This window comes from Oncorhynchus masou, chromosome 20, assembly GCF_036934945.1.
Source record: "Oncorhynchus masou masou isolate Uvic2021 chromosome 20, UVic_Omas_1.1, whole genome shotgun sequence".
Lineage (NCBI taxonomy): Eukaryota > Metazoa > Chordata > Actinopteri > Salmoniformes > Salmonidae > Oncorhynchus > Oncorhynchus masou.
Window position 1 is genome coordinate 29,624,298 of NC_088231.1, and position 21,267 is coordinate 29,645,564.

General features: G+C 46.9%; 1 protein-coding gene across 2 annotated transcripts in view; it reads right to left on the minus strand.

Annotated features, from left to right (window-relative positions):
- LOC135507235 (serine/arginine repetitive matrix protein 2-like) overlaps positions 1 to 21,020 on the minus strand; it is a 58,472-nt gene extending 37,452 nt beyond the window's left edge. For both annotated transcript variants that reach the window (XM_064926831.1, XM_064926830.1), the window contains exons 1-6: positions 20,720 to 21,020; positions 12,016 to 12,081; positions 11,661 to 11,731; positions 10,275 to 10,389; positions 9,804 to 9,995; positions 4,472 to 4,550 (exon numbers count right to left, since the gene is read on the minus strand). In XM_064926831.1, coding sequence (XP_064782903.1) covers positions 4,472 to 4,550; positions 9,804 to 9,995; positions 10,275 to 10,389; positions 11,661 to 11,731; positions 12,016 to 12,081; positions 20,720 to 20,834 — 638 coding nt within the window. In that variant the 5' untranslated portion in view covers positions 20,835 to 21,020. The remainder of the gene's footprint in view (positions 1 to 4,471; positions 4,551 to 9,803; positions 9,996 to 10,274; positions 10,390 to 11,660; positions 11,732 to 12,015; positions 12,082 to 20,719) is intronic.
- Positions 21,021 to 21,267: the final 247 nt, after the last annotated feature.

Consider the following 21,267-nt stretch of genomic DNA (forward strand, 5'->3'; position numbering starts at 1 on the left):
ACTAGACAGTCTACAGCCTGGCTCTACTGATACCAGAGGACTGTCCCAATTCACCCACCACTAGACAGACAGTCTACAGCCTGGCTCTACTGATACCAGAGGACTGTCCCAATTCATCCACCACTAGACAGTCTACAGCCTGGCTCTACTGATACCAGAGGACTGTCCCAATTCATCCACCACTAGACAGACAGTCTACAGCCTGGCTATACTGATACCAGAGGACTGTCCCAATTCATCCACCACTAGACAGTCTACAGCCTGGCCATACTGATACCAGAGGACTGTCCCAATTCACCCACCACTAGACAGTCTACAGCCTGGCTATACTGATACCAGAGGACTGTCCCAATTCATCCACCACTAGACAGACAGTCTACAGCCTGGCTATACTGATACCAGAGGACTGTCCCAATTCACCCACCACTAGACAGTCTACAGCCTGGCCATACTGATACCAGAGGACTGTCCCAATTCATCCACCACTAGACAGTCTACAGCCTGGCTATACTGATACCAGAGGACTGTCCCAATTCATCCACCACTAGACAGTCTACAGCCTGGCTATACTGATACCAGAGGACTGTCCCAATTCATCCACCACTAGACAGGCAGTCTACAGCCTGGCTATATTGATACCAGAGGACTGTCCCAATTCATCCACCACTAGACAGGCAGTCTACAGCCTGGCTATACTGATACCAGAGGACTGTCCCAATTCATCCACCACTAGACAGTCTACAGCATGGCTATACTGATACCAGAGGACTGTCCCAATTCATCCACCACTACACAGTCTACAGCCTGGCCATACTGATACCAGAGGACTGTCCCAATTCATCCACCACTAGACAGACAGTCTACTGATACAGACCACCTAACACTGTCCCACTACATCCACCACTAGACAGTCTACTGATACAGACCACCTAACACTGTCCCACTACATCCACCACCAGACAGTCTACTGAAACAGACCATCTAACACTGTCCCACTACATCCACCACTAGACAGTCTACTGATACAGACCACCTAACACTGTCCCACTACATCCACCACTAGACAGTCTACTGATACAGACCACCTAACACTGTCCCACTACATCCACCACTAGACAGTCTACTGATACAGACCACCTAACACTGTCCCACTACATCCACCACTAGACAGACAGTCTACTGACACAGACCACCTAACACTGTCCCACTACATCCACCACTAGACAGTCTACTGATACAGACCACCTAACACTGTCCCACTACATCCACCACTAGACAGACAGTCTACTGATACAGACCACCTAACACTGTCCCACTACATCCACCACTAGACAGTCTACTGACACAGACCACCTAACACTGTCCCACTACATCCACCACTAGACAGACAGTCTACTGATACAGACCACCTAACACTGTCCCACTGCATCCACCACTAGACAGACAGTCTACTGATACAGACCACCTAACACTGTCCCACTACATCCACCACTAGACAGTCTACTGATACAGACCACCTAACACTGTCCCACTACATCCACCACTAGACAGTCTACTGATACAGACCACCTAACACTGTCCCACTACATCCACCACTAGACAGTCTACTGATACAGACCACCTAACACTGTCCAACTACATCCACCACTAGACAGTCTACTGATACAGACCACCTAACACTGTCCCACTACATCCACCACTAGACAGTCTACTGATACAGACCACCTAACACTATCCCACTACATCCACCACTAGACAGTCTACTGATACAGACCACCTAACACTGTCCCACTACATCCACCACTAGACAGTCTACTGATACAGACCACCTAACACTGTCCCACTACATCCACCACTAGACAGACAGTCTACTGATACAGACCACCTAACACTGTCCCACTACATCCACCACTAGACAGTCTACTGATACAGACCACCTAACACTGTCCCACTACATCCACCACTAGACAGACAGTCTACTGATACAGACCACCTAACACTGTCCCACTACATCCACAACTAGACAGACAGTCTACTGATACAGACCACCTAACACTGTCCCACTACATCCACCACTAGACAGTCTACTGATACAGACCACCTAACACTGTCCCACTACATCCACAACTAGACAGACAGTCTACTGATACAGACCACCTAACACTGTCCCACTACATCCACAACTAGACAGACAGTCTACTGATACAGACCACCTAACACTGTCCCACTACATCCACCACTAGACAGACAGTCTACTGATACAGACCACCTAACACTGTCCCACTACATCCACCACTAGACAGTCTACTGATACAGACCACCTAACACTGTCCCACTACATCCACCACTAGACAGTCTACTGATACAGACCACCTAACACTGTCCCACTACATCCACCACTAGACAGTCTACTGATACAGACCACCTAACACTGTCCCACTACATCCACCACTAGACAGTCTACTGATACAGACCACCTAACTGTCCCACTACATCCACCACTAGACAGTCTACTGATACAGACCACCTAACACTGTCCCACTACATCCACCACTAGACAGACAGTCTACTGATACAGACCACCTAACACTGTCCCACTACATCCACCACTAGACAGACAGTCTACTGATACAGACCACCTAACACTGTCCCACTACATCCACCACTAGACAGACAGTCTACTGATACAGACCACCTAACACTGTCCCACTACATCCACCACTAGACAGACAGTCTACTGATACAGACCACCTAACACTGTCCCACTACATCCACAACTAGACAGTCTACTGATACAGACCACCTAACACTGTCCCACTACATCCACCACTAGACAGACAGTCTACTGATACAGACCACCTAACACTGTCCCACTACATCCACCACTAGACAGTCTACTGATACAGACCACCTAACACTGTCCCACTACATCCACCACTAGACAGACAGTCTACTGATACAGACCACCTAACACTGTCCCACTACATCCACCACTAGACAGTCTACTGATACAGACCACCTAACACTGTCCCACTACATCCACCACTAGACAGTCTACTGATACAGACCACCTAACACTGTCCCACTACATCCACCACTAGACAGTCTACTGATACAGACCACCTAACACTGTCCCACTACATCCACCACTAGACAGTCTACTGATACAGACCACCTAACACTGTCCCACTACATCCACCACTAGACAGTCTACTGATACAGACCACCTAACACTGTCCCACGACATCCACCACTAGACAGACAGTCTACTGATACAGACCACCTAACACTGTCCCACTACATCCACCACTAGACAGTCTACTGATACAGACCACCTAACACTGTCCCACTACATCCACCACTAGACAGTCTACTGATACAGACCACCTAACACTGTCCCACTACATCCACCACTAGACAGTCTACTGATACAGACCACCTAACACTGTCCCACTACATCCACCACTAGACAGTCTACTGATACAGACCACCTAACACTGTCCCACTACATCCACCACTAGACAGTCTACTGATACAGACCACCTAACACTGTCCCACTACATCCACCACTAGACAGACAGTCTACTGATACAGACCACCTAACACTGTCCCACTACATCCACCACTAGACAGACAGTCTACTGATACAAACCACCTAACACTGTCCCACTACATCCACCACTAGACAGTCTACTGATACAGACCACCTAACACTGTCCCACTACATCCACCACTAGACAGACAGTCTACTGATACAGACCACCTAACACTGTTCCACTACATCCACCACTAGACAGTCTACTGATACAGACCACCTAACACTGTCCCACTACATCCACCACTAGACAGACAGTCTACTGATACAGACCACCTAACACTGTCCCACTACATCCACCACTAGACAGTCTACTGATACAGACCACCTAACACTGTCCCACTACATCCACCACTAGACAGTCTACTGATACAGACCACCTAACACTGTCCCACTACATCCACCACTAGACAGACAGTCTACTGACACAGACCACCTAACACTGTCCCACTACATCCACCACTAGACAGACAGTCTACTGATACAGACCACCTAACACTGTCCCACTACATCCACCACTAGACAGACAGTCTACTGATACAGACCACCTAACACTGTCCCACTACATCCACCACTAGACAGTCTACTGATACAGACCACCTAACACTGTCCCACTACATCCACCACTAGACAGTCTACTGATACAGACCACCTAACACTGTCCCACTACATCCACCACTAGACAGTCTACTGATACAGACCACCTAACACTATCCCACTACTCTGAATTATGTTGTGGTTTTGCCATACAGGCTAAATAGTGAAATATTGTATTGTCAATGCATGGTAAATAGTAACGACGGCATCTATTGGCTATGTATACTAAGTAGCGTGCTAGTATGGACATTATGGACCAATGAGAGGAGAGACACTCACCCTGAGGCTTTGTGAATGGTGGGCGACGTGGAGGCCGAGCTGGCAGAGTTCCGCTTGGAGAGGTCGAGCACACTGTCCGCTACGGGAGGAGGAATCAGACAACTAGTCAGAGGTCAGACAACTAGTCAGAGGTCAGACAACTAGTCAGAGGTCGAGCACACTGTCCGCTACGGGAGGAGGAATCAGACAACTAGTCAGAGGTCAGACAACTAGTCATAGTCAGAGGTCAGACAACTAGTCAGAGGTCGAGCACACTGTCCGCTACGGGAGGAGGAGTCAGACACCTAGTCAGAGGTCAGACAACTAGTCAGAGGTCGAGCACACTTTCCGCTACGGGAGGAGGAATCAGACAACTAGTCAGAGGTCAGACAACTAGTCAGAGGTCGAGCACACTGTCCGCTACGGGAGGAGGAATCAGACAACTAGTCAGAGGTCAGACAACTAGTCAGACACCTAGTCAGAGGTCAGACAACTAGTCAGAGGTCGAGCACACTGTCCGCTACGGGAGGAGGAATCAGACAACTAGTCAGAGGTCAGACAACTAGTCAGAGGTCGAGCACACTTTCCGCTACGGGAGGAGGAATCAGACAACTAGTCAGAGGTCAGACAACTAGTCAGAGTTCGAGCACACTGTCCGCTACGGGAGGAGGAATCAGACAACTAGTCAGAGGTCAGACAACTAGTCATAGTCAGAGGTCAGACAACTAGTCAGAGGTCGAGCACACTGTCCGCTACGGGAGGAGGAATCAGACAACTAGTCAGAGGTCAGACAACTAGTCAGAGGTCGAGCACACTGTCCGCTATGGGAGGAGGAATCAGACAACTAGTCAGACAACTAGACAGAGGTCAGACACCTAGTCAGAGGTCAGACAACTCGTCAGAGGTCGAGCACACTGTCCGCTACGGGAGGAGGAATCAGACAACTAGACAGAGGTCAGACAACTAGTCATAGTCAGAGGTCAGACAACTAGTCAGAGGTCGAGCACACTGTCCGCTACGGGAGGAGGAATCAGACAACTAGTCAGAGGTCAGACAACTAGTCAGAGGTCGAGCACACTGTCCGCTACGGGAGGAGGAATCAGACAACTAGTCAGAGGTCAGACAACTAGACAGAGGTCAGACAACTAGTCATAGTCAGAGGTCAGACAACTAGTCAGACAACTAGACAGAGGTCAGACAACTAGTCATAGTCAGAGGTCAGACAACTAGTCAGAGGTCGAGCACACTGTCCGCTACGGGAGGAGGAATCAGACAACTAGTCAGAGGTCAGACAACTAGTCAGAGGTCAGACAACTAGTCAGAGGTCAGACACCTAGTCAGAGGTCAGACAACTAGTCAGAGGTCAGACACCTAGTCAGAGGTCAGACACCTAGTCAGAGGTCAGGCAACTAGTCAGTGGTCAGGCAACTAGTCAGTGGTCAGGCAACTAGTCAGAAGTCAGGCAACTAGTTAGAAATGTGTGGGTTCTAGGTACTGTTGGGTTCTCTACCTGGTGTGGCTCTAGGTCCTGTTGGGTTCTCTACCTGGTATTGGTTCTAAGTCCTGTTGGGTTCTCAGTCCTGTTGGGTTCCCGAACTGATGTGGCTCTAGGTCCTGTTGGGTTCTCTACCTGGTATTGGTTCTAAGTCCTGTTGGGTTCTCAGTCCTGTTGGGTTCCCGAACTGGTGTGGCTCTAGGTCCTGTTGGGTTCTCTACCTGGTATTGGTTCTAAGTCCTGTTGGGTTCTCAGTCCTGTTGGGTTCCCTACCTGGTGTGGTTCTAAGTCCTGTTGGGTTCTCTACCTGGTGTGGCTCTAGGTCCTGTTGGGTTCTCTACCTGGTGTGGCTCTAGGTCCTGTTGGGTTCTCTACCTGGTATTGGTTCTAAGTCCTGTTGGGTTCTCTACCTGGTGTGGCTCTAGGTCCTGTTGGGATCTCTACCTGGTATTGGTTCTAAGTCCTGTTGGGTTCTCAGTCCTGTTGGGTTCCCGAACTGGTGTGGCTCTAGGTCCTGTTGGGTTCTCTACCTGGTATTGGTTCTAAGTCCTGTTGGGTTCTCAGTCCTGTTGGGTTCCCTACCTGGTGTGGTTCTAAGTCCTGTTGGGTTCTCTACCTGGTGTGGCTCTAGGTCCTGTTGGGATCTCTACCTGGTGTGGCTCTATGTCCTGTTGGGTTCCCTACCTGGTATTGGTTCTAGGTCCTGTTGGGTTCCCTACCTGGTATTGGTTCTAGGTCCTGTTGGGTTCTCTACGTGGTGTGGCTCTATGTCCTGTTGGGTTCCCTACCTGGTATTGGTTCTAGGTCCTGTTGGGTTCTCTACGTGGTGTGGCTCTAGGTCCTGTTGGGTTCTCTACGTGGTGTGGCTCTATGTCCTGTTGGGTTCTCTACCTGGTGTGGCTCTAGGTCCTGTTGGGATCTCTACCTGGTGTGGCTCTATGTCCTGTTGGGTTCCCTACCTGGTATTGGTTCTAGGTCCTGTTGGGTTCCCTACCTGGTATTGGTTCTAGGTCCTGTTGGGTTCTCTACGTGGTGTGGCTCTATGTCCTGTTGGGTTCCCTACCTGGTATTGGTTCTAGGTCCTGTTGGGTTCTCTACGTGGTGTGGCTCTAGGTCCTGTTGGGTTCTCTACGTGGTGTGGCTCTATGTCCTGTTGGGTTCCCTACCTGGTATTGGTTCTAGGTCCTGTTGGGTTCTCTACGTGGTGTGGCTCTAGGTCCTGTTGGGTTCTCTACGTGGTGTGGCTCTATGTCCTGTTGGGTTCCCTACCTGGTATTGGTTCTAGGTCCTGTTGGGTTCTCTACGTGGTGTGGCTCTATGTCCTGTTGGGTTCCCTACCTGGTATTGGTTCTAGGTCCTGTTGGGTTCTCTACGTGGTGTGGTTCTAGGTCCTGTTGGGTTCTCTACGTGGTGTGGCTCTAGGTCAAAGATGCGACGAGGATTCTAATATCCCATAACTTTTTGCATAAACGAGGAAGAATTCTAAGCAAAAGGAAACCAGCAATGCTAGTTTGCAACGGCACTGGTCCCAATGAATCTGTGTATGGTGCTACAACGTTATCCTGACCTGGGTAATCCTCAACCTAGGTGTGGGTTCTCTCCCAGAGCAGCCTACTACAAAGCAGGATCAAATAGTTAGCCAGGTATCGTTGATAAGCACGGATGTTATAAATATCACCCGGGACTATGAGCCGCAGTGTTCGACGTTCTTCCTTTCTGTTGTCCTGGAGTCTTACAACTCCAGAACCTAAAAGAAAGTACCAGGATGTACCTAATGTTCTTCAGCTTTTCAACTTTGATAAGCAACGAGAAATAATTCATTTAAAAATAACAAAAAAAAAAGCTAAACTTATAGATATGCGTTTTCGGGTGTTGAATCAATCGACCCTTCGCTAAAACCTTCTGGCTCCCTTGGATACTGATGCAACCTCTGGTTCCCTTGGATACTGATGCATTTTCTGGTTCCCTTGGATACTGATGCAACCTCTGGTTCCCTTGGATACTGATGCAACCTCTGGTTCCCTTGGATACTGATGCAACCTCTGGTTCCCGTGGATACTGATGCAACCTCTGGTTCCCGTGGATACTGATGCAACCTCCGACAGCGTTTTCCCCCGGAAGCCCATTTCCCCTTCTAACCGTTGGAGAAATCTCCTCACAATGATCTCAAACTAAGTTTTTAATGCACGCAATGAAAATAAACACGGCTAAATCAGGAAACTCTTGGGTATATGTTGTGGTGGATTGTCGCTACAATGTCTTCACGGGAAACCTGGTCAAGTTGTTTTGCAGTGTGGCTAGACACTGAATACACCCTGTATAGTACGAGTTGCTAACCCATTCGGGGATTATAAAAGTGCTTTCAAATCGTTTGCTGATGTCGACAGCAAGATGAGTTAAAATTCCTAATATAGCCAACTTAGCTAGCTAGCATCCATTTAGAGAAAACAAGTTCTAGCAAGTGGCTAGCTAGCGTAAACCACGTTTGGTGGTCAATAAGAAAGACCAAGCTAACCAGCCTAGCTAAGCTAATCAGCTAAGCTAACCAGCTGAGCTAGCTAACCAGCTGAGCTAAGTTAACCAGCTGAGCTAAGCTAACCAGCTGAGCTAAGCTAACCAGCTGAGCTAAGCTAACCAGCTGAGCTAGCAAACACTAAAAAATACATAGTTTTGGGATTCTAATAATACTCCCAACAGGCTCTGCATTTCAGGAATCAGTACCTGGTTCGCTGTTTAATTATTTAACCATTTAAACAATGATTTTTTTAAAGAAAACTGCCCTTGATGCACTGCCCACTGCCCTTGATGCGTTTCGGGCTCGACGACAGTTGCTATCCCTTAGAGCGTTGCAATTGGTTGCCCAAAATTCCAGGGTGGGGCTTAGCGAAAGAGTCAATTAGACCTTGCCCATTTTAAGCTCATCTTTAAAAAAAACTATGTAAAAATAGTTAGGCAAGTTAGCTGGCTAACTCATTGTTCCCGCTTTGTAGTATACCCCACCTGCTGTGGGTTCTAAGCCCTGTTGCGCTCTCTACCCGGTGTGGGTTCTAAGCCCTGTTGCTCTCTCTACCCGGTGTGGGTTCTATGTTCTGTTGGGTTCTCTACCCGGTGTGGGTTCTAAGCCCTGTTGGGCTCTCTGCCCAGTGTGGGTTCTAAGCCCTCTTAGGCTCTTTGCCCGGTGTGGGTTCTAAGCCCTGTTGCGCTCTCTACCCGGTGTGGGTTCTAAGCCCTGTTGCGCTCTCTACCTGGTGTGGGTTCTAAGCCCTGTTGCGCTCTCTACCCGGTGTGGGTTCTAAGCCCTGTTGAGCTCTCTACCCGGTTTGGGTTCTATGTTCTGTTGGGTTCTCTACCCGGTGTGGGTTCTAAGCCCTGTTGGGCTCTCTGCCCAGTGTGGGTTCTAAGCCCTCTTGGGCTCTTTGCCCGGTGTGGGTTCTAAGCCCTGTTGGGCTCTCTACCCGGTGTGGGTTCTAAGCCCTGTTGGGCCCTCAACCCGGTGTGGGTTCTAAGCCCTGTTGGGCTCTCTAACTGGTGTGCATTCCAAGTCATGTTGGGTCCTCTACCTGGTGTGGATTCTAAGTCCTGTTGGGTTCTCTATCTGGTATTGGTACTATGTCCTGTTGGGTTCTCCATCTGGTGTTGGTTCTCTACCTGGTATGGGTTCTAAGTCCTGTCGTGTTCTCTTCCTGGTATGGGTTCTAAGTCCTGACGAGTTCTCTATCTGCTATTGGTTCTATGTCCTGTTGGGTTCTCTATCTGCTATTGGTTCTATGTCCTGTTGGGTTCTCTACCTGGTATGGGTTACAAGTCCTGTCGAGTTCTCTTTCTGGTGTGGGTTCTATGTCCTGTCGGGTTCTGTACCTGGTGTGGGTTCCTCCTCCTGGTTCCGTGTCACAGTGAGGTCTAGAGGTGAGTCGAGGTCAGAACGCGGGGAGCCTGTGGTGGTGGTAAGGCGTGTCTTGGAGGCGTACTCCATGGCAAACTGCCTCACCATCCTCTTCATCAGTTCCTGGGCCACCAGAGGGACGTTAGGGTCTCCGCTGGACGCCAGCTCTGGACAGACAGCCAATCACAGGTAAGCACACTGTCTACGTTCATTTATCTCAGCCAATCACAGGTAAACACACTGTCTACGTACATTTATCTCAGCCAGCCAATCACAGGTAAGCACACTGTCTACGTACATTTATCTTAGCCAATCACAGGTAAGCACACTGTCTACGTACATGTATCTTAGTGCGTATAAACCAGGTAACCAACGATGCTACGTAGCGCTGTTAGCATTAAGAGTGTAAACGCCGTCATCTCTGTTCTAGTCGGACGGAGACTCACCTTTCTTATGGAACACAGCGTGGAGGAACCTGTGAGCTGATAGGCTGCTGTCCGAGAGGGAAGGGGCTTGGGAGGGCGTGTCGTCTGAGGGGGAGGCGGCCACTGGGACATGGTCCTATTAGAGGAGGAAGAGACAATGACATCACCGACGCGTCGTAACAACATATACAAAACCGCAACAACGCCGTAGGGGGCGGTTCCTCTGCCCAGACGCCTGACAGCGTCTGGATCCATATTTTATATATCAGCTAACCGCATCATAATGTCCATGACGCAGTCCATGACGCGGCACGCAACCATTGGTTGATGAACGCAACGTCTGAGCAGGGGAACACAACCAACGTCACCTGAACGACAACCGCTCCAAATATTCAGTGACTGACAGAGAAACCCAGTAAATATGATATTATTATACAAATATTCAGTGACTGACAGAGAAACCCAGTAAATCTGATATTATGGAACTAACTGTGAGAGAGCTGGAACTAAACTGAAGCGTTTCCGTGAGAGAGCTGGAACTAAACTGAAGCGTTTCCGTGAGAGAGCTGGAACTAAACTGAAGCGTTTCCATGAGAGAGCTGGAACTAAACTGAAGCGTTTCCGTGAGACAGCTGGAACTAACTGAAGGGTTTCCGTGAGAGAGCTGGAACTAAACTGAAGCGTTTCCGTGAGAGAGCTGGAACTAAACTGAAGCGTTTCCGTGAGAGAGCTGGAACTAAACTGAAGCGTTTCCATGAGAGAGCTGGAACTAAACTGAAGCGTATCCATGAGAGAGCTGGAACTAAACTGAAGCGTTTCCATGAGAGAGCTGGAACTAAACTGAAGCGTTTCCGTGAGAGCTGGAACTAAACTGAAGCGTTTCCGTGAGAGCTGGAACTAAACTGAAGCGTTTCCGTGAGAGAGCTGGAACTAAACTGAAGCGTTTCCGTGAGAGAGCTGGAACTAAACTGAAGCGTTTCCATGAGAGAGCTGGAACTAAACTGAAGCGTTTCCATGAGAGAGCTGGAACTAAACTGAAGCGTTTCCGTGAGAGCTGGAACTAAACTGAAGCGTTTCCGTGAAAGAGCTGGAACAAAACTGAAGCGTTTCCCGTGAGAGCTGGAACTAAACTGAAGCGTTTCCGTGAGAGAGCTGGAACTAAACTGAAGCGTTTCCGTGAGAGAGCTGGAACTAAACTGAAGCGTTTCCGTGAGAGAGCTGGAACTAAACTGAAGCGTTTCCCGTGAGAGCTGGAACTAAACTGAAGCGTTTCCGTGAGAGAGCTGGAACTAAACTGAAGCGTTTCCGTGAGAGAGCTGGAACTAAACTGAAGTGTTTGCGTGAGACAGCTGGAAGTAAATCAAGACAGAAAATAGCAGTCCGTTTGTATCACGGAGCTGAACTTACATTGATCAGCAGGCTGCAGAAGGAACAACTGGCTTTCACTGCCCAGTCCTCTAGCTCCTCGGGTTCACAGTCTGGAAACACACACACACACACACACACACACACACACACACACACACACACACACACACACACACACACACACACACACACACACACACACACACACAGTCAGTAAAGTCTCAGTGGCACCAACTGGGAGTGAACACGTGTACACACACGATCATATGTCAAAGTCAAGAGTCATGTCTAACACAAAATACCTGTACGCAAATACACACACACACACACACACACACACACACACACACACACACACACACACACACACACACACACACACACTGACACTCACCATCAAAAATATTGAGGTCTCTGAGCAGCAACGGGCCATAGATTCCCTCCAGAATGCTCTCGAACCCTGGAATACACATATCAACTAGCGGTTAGAGTGTAGAGGAGGCAGGTAGTCTAGTGGTTAGAGTGTAGAGGAGGCAGGGTAGTCTAGTGGTTAGAGTGTAGAGGAGGCAGGTAGTCTAGTGGTTAGAGTGTAGTGGAGGCAGGTAGCCTAGTGGTTAGAGTGTAGAGGCAGGTAGTCTAGTGGTTAGAGTGTAGAGGAGGCAGGTAGACCAGTGGTTAGAGTGTAGAGGAGGCAGGTAGCCTAGTGGTCAGAGTGTAGAGGAGGCAGGGTAGCCTAGTGGTCAGAGTGTAGAGGAGGCAGGTAGCCTAGTGGTTAGAGTGTAGAGGAGGCAGGTAGACCAGTGGTTAGAGTGTAGAGGAGGCAGGTAGCCTAGTGGTCAGAGTGTAGAGGAGGCAGGGTAGCCTAGTGGTCAGAGTGTAGAGGAGGCAGGTAGTCTAGTGGTTAGAGTGTAGAGGAGGCAGGTAGACCAGTGGTTAGAGTGTAGAGGAGGCAGGTAGCCTAGTGGTCAGAGTGTAGAGGAGGCAGGGTAGCCTAGTGGTCAGAGTGTAGAGGAGGCAGGTAGCCTAGTGGTTAGAGTGTAGAGGAGGCAGGGTAGCCTAGTGGTTAGAGTGTAGAGGAGGTAGGTAGCCTAGTGGTTAAAGTGTAGAGGAGGCAGGTAGCCTAGTGGTTAGAGTGTAGGGGAGGCAGGTAGCCTAGTGGTTAGAGTGTAGAGGAGGCAGGGTAGCCTAGTGGTTAGAGTGTAGAGGAGGTAGGTAGCCTAGTGGTTAGAGTGTAGAGGAGGCAGGTAGCCTAGTGGTTAGAGTGTAGAGGCGGCAGGTAGCCTAGTGGTTAGAGTGTAGAGGCGGCAGGTAGCCTAGTGGTTAGAGTGTAGAGGAGGCAGGTAGCCTAGTGGTTAGAGTGTGGAGGCGGCAGGTAGCCTAGTGGTTAGAGTGTAGAGGAGGTAGGTAGCCTAGTGGTTAGAGTGTAGAGGAGGTAGGTAGCCTAGTGGTTAGAGAGTAGAGGAGGTAGGTAGCCTAGTGGTTAGAGTGTAGAGGCAGCAGGTAGCCTAGTGGTTAGAGTGTAGAGGAGGCAGGTAGACTAGTGGTTAGAGGAGGCAGGTAGTCTAGTGGTTAGAGTGTAGAGGCAGGTAGTCTAGTGGTTAGAGTGTAGAGGAGGCAGGTAGTCTAGTGGTTAGAGTGTAGAGGCGGCAGGTATCCTAGTGGTTAGAGGGTAGAGGCGGCAGGTATCCTAGTGGTTAGAGTGTAGAGGAGGCAGGTAGACTTGTGGTTAGAGCGTAGAGGCGGCAGGTATCCTAGTGGTTAGAGTGTAGACGAGGCAGGTAGCCTAGTGGTTAGAGTGTAGAGGAGGCAGGTAGCCTAGTGGTTAGAGCGTAGAGGAGGCAGGTAGACTTGTGGTTAGAGTGTAGAGGAGGTAGGTATCCTAGTGGTTAGAGTGTAGAGGAGGCAGGTAGACTTGTGGTTAGAGCGTAGAGGCGGCAGGTATCCTAGTGGTTAGAGTGTAGAGGAGGCAGGTAGACTAGTGGTTAGAGCGTTGGGCCAGTAAGGTTTCTAGATCGAATCCCCCGAGCTGACCAAGGTATTTCCCTGAGCTGACAAGGTAAAAATCGTTCTGCCCCTGAACAAGGCAGTTTAACCCACTGTTCCCCGGTAGGCCGTCATTGTAAATAAGAATGTGTTCTTTAACTGACTTGCCTAGTTAAAAAAAAGGTTAAAATATGTTTTTTTTTCTCTCATTAAAATCAACACACACACCTTTCTCTGACTGTGCCGGCATTGGGCTCATTGGTTGGCTGCTGAGTGGGAGGAACGGCTCACAGTAACGGCTGGAACGGAGTCGATGGAATGGAATCAAACCTGTCGTTTCCATGTGATTGAATCCATTCCATTGAATCCGGTTCCAGCCGTTACTATGAGCCTTCCTCCCCTGAGCAGCCTACACTAATGTGTGTGTGTGTGTGTGTGTGTGTGTGTGTGTGTGTGTGTGTGTGTGTGTGTGTGTGTGTGTGTGTGTGTGAAATAACACCATGACTGTCTGGTAGCTATAACTCACCAATGTAATAGGAGAAAAAAGGTCGACAGTTTGAATGGTGAGGCTATTCATTAACGAACATCTAAACCAACCAGTTTAAATACACCGGATTGTGTTTTAAACTAGATACCTTTTGACTCGGTGGACACTAGCTAGCAAGCTCAGTTCTAATATCAAGAGACATATTGCTCCTTGTAGAATAGCTATGACAGCAGTCATCAACTCCAGCCTGGTCTCAGAGCAAAACGTAGTAGAATAGCTATGACAGCAGTCTTCAACTCCAGCCTGGTCTCAGAGCAAAACGTAGTAGAATAGCTATGACAGCAGTCATCAACTCCAGCCTGGTCTCAGAGCAAAACGTAGTAGAATAGCTATGACAGCAGTCATCAACTCCAGCCTGGTCTCAGAGCAAAACGTAGTAGAATAGCTATGACAGCAGTCATCAACTCCAGCCTGGTCTCAGAGCAAAACGTAGTAGAATAGCTATGACAGCAGTCATCAACTCCAGCCCAGTCTCAGAGCAAAATGTAGTAGAATAGCTATGACAGCAGTCTTCAACTCCAGCCTGGTCTCAGAGCAAAACTATGACAGCAATCTTCAACTCCAGTCTGGTCTCAGAGCAAACTATGACAGCAGTCTTCAACTCCAGCCTGGTCTCAGAGCAAAATGTTTCTCCTCAGTCTAGACGCAAATCAAGCTCCCGGAAGCTCATACGGTGGTCATCAGCACTCCTCCCACAAGTCTCCAGAAAACTTGTTAGATTGCTAATATTTAGAAAAAAACACTTATTGGGGTAGAATTATGCTAACCCTTTTTGTAATCCGTCTTTTCTTGCGAGCTTGCTGATTAGCTTCCGAGGCTAGCTGGCTAGTTAGCGACAGGCAGTAGTTATTGGAGACGGAGGCAGCGTTTCTTAGCCAGTCGATATCATGAATCAGACGGCATCATTTCTATGGATATATATAATATAATATATAATAATATATCCCATTTAGCAGACGCTTTTGTCCAAAGCGACTTACAAGTCGGCTGGGGCCACTGCTTTTTGCATATGGGTGGCCCCAGTGGGAAACGAACCCACGACGCTTGGCGTTGCAAGCGCCATGCTCTACCGACTGAGCCACACAGGATACAAATAAAATGTCAACTGAACAACAAAAAAAGTTTAAATGAAGTGCAGCTGTTTTGCATAGATACAGAACAAAAAGACTGAACGACTGGGTCGCGTCTCTGGCAACCGAACCAATAGCACGAACGACCAGCCGGCTTGGGGAGCAACCCTAGATTTGTAGACTACATCCAGTTTGCTGAGTGTTGGGGGCTATTTTGTAAATAACATGGCCGAAGTCGAGGATCGGTAGGATAGTCCGTTTTACGAGGGTATGTTTGGCAGCATGAGTGAAGGAGGCTTTGTTTGCAAAATAGGAAGCCGAATTTAGATTTGATTTTGGATTGCAGATGCTTAATGTGAGTCTGGAAGGAGAGTTTACAGTCTAACCAGACACCTAGGTATTTGCAGTTGTCCATGTATTCTAAGTCAGAACCGTCCAGAGTAGTGATGCCCATCGGGCGGGTGGGTGCGGGCAGCAATCGGTTGAAGAGCATGCATTTAGTTTTACTAACATTTAAGAGCAGTTGGAGGCCACGGAAGGAGAGTTGTATGGCATTGAAGCTCGTCTGGAGGTTTGTTAGCACAGTGTCCAAAGAAGGGCCAGATGTATACAGAATGGTGTCGACTGCGTAGAGGTGGATCAGAGAATCACCAGCAGCAAGAGCGACATCATTGATATATGCAGAGAAAAGAGTCGGCCCGAGAACTGAACCGTGTGGCACCCCCATAGAGACTGCCAGAGGTCTGGACAACAGGGCCTCCGATTTGACACGCTGAACTCTATCTGAGAAGTAGTTGGTGAACCAGGCGAGGCAGTCATTAGAGAAACCAAGGCTGTTTAGTCTGCCGATAAGAATACGGTGATTGACAGAGTCGAAAGCCTTGGCCATGTCGATGAAGGCGGCTGCACAGTACTGTCTTTTATCGATGGCGGTTATGATATCGTTTAGTACCTTGAGCGTGGCTGAGGTGCACCCGTGACCGGCTCGGAAACCAGATTGCATAGTGGAGAAGGTACGGTGGGATTCGAGATGGTCAGTGATCTGTTTGTTAACATGGCGTTTGAAGACTTTAGAAAGGCAGGGCAGGATGGGTATCGGTCTGTACATACATTTTACATTTACATTTAAGTCATTTAGCAGACGCTCTTATCCAGAGCGACTTACAAATTGGTGAATTCACCTTCTGACATCAGTGGAACAGCCACTTTACAATAGTGCATCTAAATCATTTAAGGGGGGGGGGTGAGAAGGATTGCTTTATCCTGTAACAGTTTGGAGTCGAGAGTGTCTCCCCCCTTTGAAGAGAACTTCAGTTTGTTGTTGTCGCCTTGTGTTATTATGAAATTATTAACTGGACATGTTTAGTTAATTGGCAGTTATCAAAAAATATTATTATTAAAACACATATTATTATTATCAAAAAAGCATTATATTGACGTTAACATTTGTCAGATTAGGCTACAAGTTAAACATAAAATAAACAAATAAACAAACACCGGCTGTTGTTGACAAGCACCCTCATATTATTTCCTATTTAATGAAGTGATTGAAATGCCCTTCATCCTCAATAGTCTATTCCAGCAGACTACCGGGGGCAAAACAACAACAACAACAACAACAACACCTCGCTACTCATGTTTAATACTGTTAATTTGAGCTACGCAAGCTGCTAAAACCATTCAGTTTACATCCTGACTACTGCAGACTATCTGAAATGAGAGGTGGGCCTCGTGTGTGTGTGTGTGTGTGTGTGTGTGTGTGTGTGTGTGTGTGTGTGTGTGTGTGTATCATGTGTTGTTTATGTCTCTGAAATAAGATGCTGACCTCGTGTGTGTGTGTGTGTGTGTGTGTGTGTGTGTGTGTGTGCGTGTGTGTGTCATGTGTTGTTTAGGTCTCTGAAATAAGATGCAGGACTCGTGTGTGTATCATGTGTTGTCCATGCCTATTGAAATGACAAGTCAATCTCGCAAATGGGCCATTTTATAACCGTTTATAGTCTTAACATGGTGGGTTGTTGCATATGGCCCATATACCACGGCTAACGGCTGGATCCAGGCACTTGGTATTAGGTGTTTCACTAGGAGCCCCATTAGCCTGTTGCAAACGTAGCAGCTCCACTTCCTGGGGTCCAAACAGAACAGAGCACAGAGCACAGAACACAGAACACAGAGCACAGAACACAGAGCACAGAACACAGAGCACAGAGCACAGAACACAATTCAGAACATCAATAGACAAGAACAGCTCAAGGACAGAACTATATACATTATTAAAAAGGCACATGTAGCCTCCATATCAACGCAAACACACAAACTATCTGGGTCAAATAGGGGAGAGGCGTTGTGCCGTGAGGTGTGGCTTTATCTGTTTTTTTAAACCAGGTTTGCTGTTTATTTAAAGCAATATGAGATGGAAGGAAGTTCCATGCAATAAGGGCCCTATATAATACTGTACGTTTTCTTGAATTTGTTCTGGATTTGGGGACTGTGAAAAGACCCCCGAGGGGCACGTCTGGTGGGGTAAGTGTGTGTGTCAGAGCTGTGTGTAAGACGATTGTGAAAACAATTTGGGATTTTCAACACAATGTTTCTTATAAAAACAAGAAGTGATACAGTCAATCTCTCCTCAACTCTTAGCCAAGAGAGACTGGCATCCATAATATTAATATCAGCCCTCTGATTACAATGAAGAGCTAGACGTGCCTCTCTGTTCTGGGCCAACTGCACTTGACCTTAAGCATCGTGCTTAAAGCCAATTTATTCTCGATTCTGAAATTGTGGTCGGAGGCGCCATATGGAAGGAGACCAAATTGAGTTCATCATCACTCCCACATGCTGTTACGATGCGGACGGCTCCGTACTGGCTCCGCTTTGACATGACAGGTTGATGGTAGCTGGGGGGGGGGGGACTTCCTGTATAAACACAAACTCACTTCCTTCACAGCAGCTCTGCGCTGCTCGCGAGAAGTATGACTGAGTTCTGCTGAGACCATATCACAGTAAATGCTGATTGGCCACTGCAGACATTTCCTGGACCGTGCAGAGACTTAACCGTGATATATTGGCCATATACCCCCCCCCCTCCTCGTGTCTTAAATCACAGCAGTCAAACTAATTCAAATACATGTGGATGGATTAAAAAAAACTGGTGAGTTTAAATAAAAAGGTGAATTGTGTTTTCTCTTGCGACATATAGTCAACATTTGATTATTAAATTTGCAATTAGTATTTTAATGAAAAATTAATTTTGCTTCCAACATCATTACAGGTTACGTCGATATTCCTTCATTTTGACGCGATAAGATTATGGAAAAAAGTGTTTATCCGCCCAATCTGGCAACTCCTCTCTCTCCACGGAAGTGGGCTAGTTCAGGCCTTTTGGCAGGTCATTTGGCTAAATATTTGCACTTGACCTGGCAACCCTATCGGTAACATTAGCTAACGTTACAGTCATAACCCCATTCCCCAAAATAACCTAAACAATAACTGGTACAGATCCCGGTTGTCAATGTCTAGCTAACACATTTAAACAGCTGGCGGGCTAACATAACCTATAAAACAACTGTATAGCACGAAACTGGTATTCTAACATGTTTTATTAACAATTAAACGTTAGCTGGTATACTTATCAACAATATAACGCCATCCTAACTAAACGTTTCCTATACAAATGAGTATGAAAATATCTATTTTTAAACGTTATTTTGAGTGTAATGTTTACTGTTCATTTCTATGTTTTTTGGTTTATTTCACTTGTTTTTGGCCAATGTAAACATGTTTCCCCATGACAATAAAGACCCTTGACTTGAATGACAGCTAGTTATAGTAACCATAACAAACACGGCAGCTAGATATAGTAACCATAACAAACACAGCAGCTAGTTATAGTAACCATAACAAACACAGCAGCTAGTTTTAGTAACCATAACAAACACGGCAGCTAGTTATAGTAACCATAACAACCACTGTAGCTAGTTATAGTAACCATAACAAACACAGCAGCTAGTTATAGTAACCATAACAAACACAGCAGCTAGTTATAGTAACCATAACAAACACGGCAGCTAGTTATAGTAACCATAACAACCACGGCAGCTAGTTATAGCAACCATAACAAACACGGCAGCTAGTTATAGTAACATAACAAACACGGTATAGCTAGTTATACTAATCATAACAAACACAGCAGCTAGTTATAGTAACCATAACAAACACAGCAGCTAGTTATATTAACATAACAAACACGGTACAGCTAGTCATAGTAACCATAACAAACACAGCAGCTAGTTATAATAACATAACAAGCACAGCAGCTAGTTATAGTAACATAACAAACACAGCAGCTAGTTATATTAACATAACAAACACAGCAGCTAGTTATATTAACATAACAAACACGGTACAGCTAGTTATAGTAACCATAACAAACACGGCAGCTAGTTATAGTAACATAACAAACACGTTATAGCTAGTTATAGTAACCACAACAAACACGGTATAGCTAGTTATAGTAACCATAACAAACACGTTATAGCTAGTTATAGTAACATAACAAACACGTTATAGCTAGTTATAGTAACCACAACAAACACGGTATAGCTAGTTATAGTAACCATAACAAACACGTTATAGCTAGTTATAGTAACATAACAAACACGTTATAGCTAGTTATAGTAACATAACAAACACGTTATAGCTAGTTATAGTAACATAACAAACACGTTATAGCTAGTTATAGTAACCACAACAAACACGGTATAGCTAGTTATAGTAACCATAACAAACACGTTATAGCTAGTTGTAGTAACCATAACAAACACGGTATAGCTAGTTAAGCTAATCCAACTAGCTCGTTAGCTGCTAGAAATCATGGACTTCTACGAGGTGTTTTTACAAGGACGTACATTGGAAACAGCCAAGACAGGACAAAGAGAAACGGAGTCAACAGAAAACGGACATGCTAAACTACCTGCAGTTATTAAAGACAGCTTGTAAAGGCATTTAGCATTAGCGGCTAACGTTAGTTACCTGCTGTTATTAAAGGCATTTAGCATGAGCGACTAACGTCAGTTACCTGCCGTTATTAAAGGCAGCTTGTAAAGGCATTTAGCATTAGCGGCTAACGATAGTTACCTGCAGTTGTAAAGGTATTTAGCATTAGCAGCTAACGTTAGTTACCTGCTGTTGAAAAGGTATCTAGCATTAGCGGCTAACGTTAGTTACCTGCTGTTGAAAAGGTATCTAGCATCAGCGGCGAATGTCAGTTACCTGCCGTTATTAAAGGCAGCTTGTAAAGGCATTTAGCATTAGCAGCTAACGTTAGTTACCTGCTGTTATTAAAGACAGCTTGTAAAGGTATCTAGCATTAGCGGCTAACGTTACAGCTAAACCGGGTTTGACTCATGTTGTGGATCTTTCCCTTTTTGTACTTTGGGGATGTAAAATCGCTTCCAAGTTCAAAAGGCCAGTTAAAAAAAGATGCCTAGGTTTCTTCTTACCGACGCAGTTAATCAGTTTGTGCCGCCAGGTATCGAGTTCCCGCTTGAATCCGTTCCTTTCGACCGTGCATTTGGAGCTGCGGCACCGGGCAGCCATTCTGTCTGCCTCCTCCATTCACCCTGCTCGGTCTCTCTTTGCGTCACCAGGAGTCAACCTCCGCTCATCACGACTGACCCCTCTCGTTCTCTCTCCCTGTTTCTCCCTCTCTCCTCCTGTCTCTCCCTGTCTCTCCCTGTCTCTCTCTCTCTCCCCTGTCTCTTTCTCTCTCTCTCCTCCTGTCTCTCTCTCTCTCTCTCTCTCCCCTGTCTCTCCCTGTCTCTTTCTCTCTCTCTCCTCCTGTCTCTCCCTGTCTCTCTCTCTCCCTGTCTCTTTCTCTCTCTCTCTCTCTCTCTCTCTCTCTCTCTCTCCCTCTGTCTCTATCTCTGTCTCTCTCTCTCTCTCAATTCAAGTTTAATGTATGGGGCTGTACTGGCCGATGCAATAAACAAAAGTTAAATAAACAAATTAACAGTAAACATTGCACTCACAAAAGTTCCAAAAGAATAAA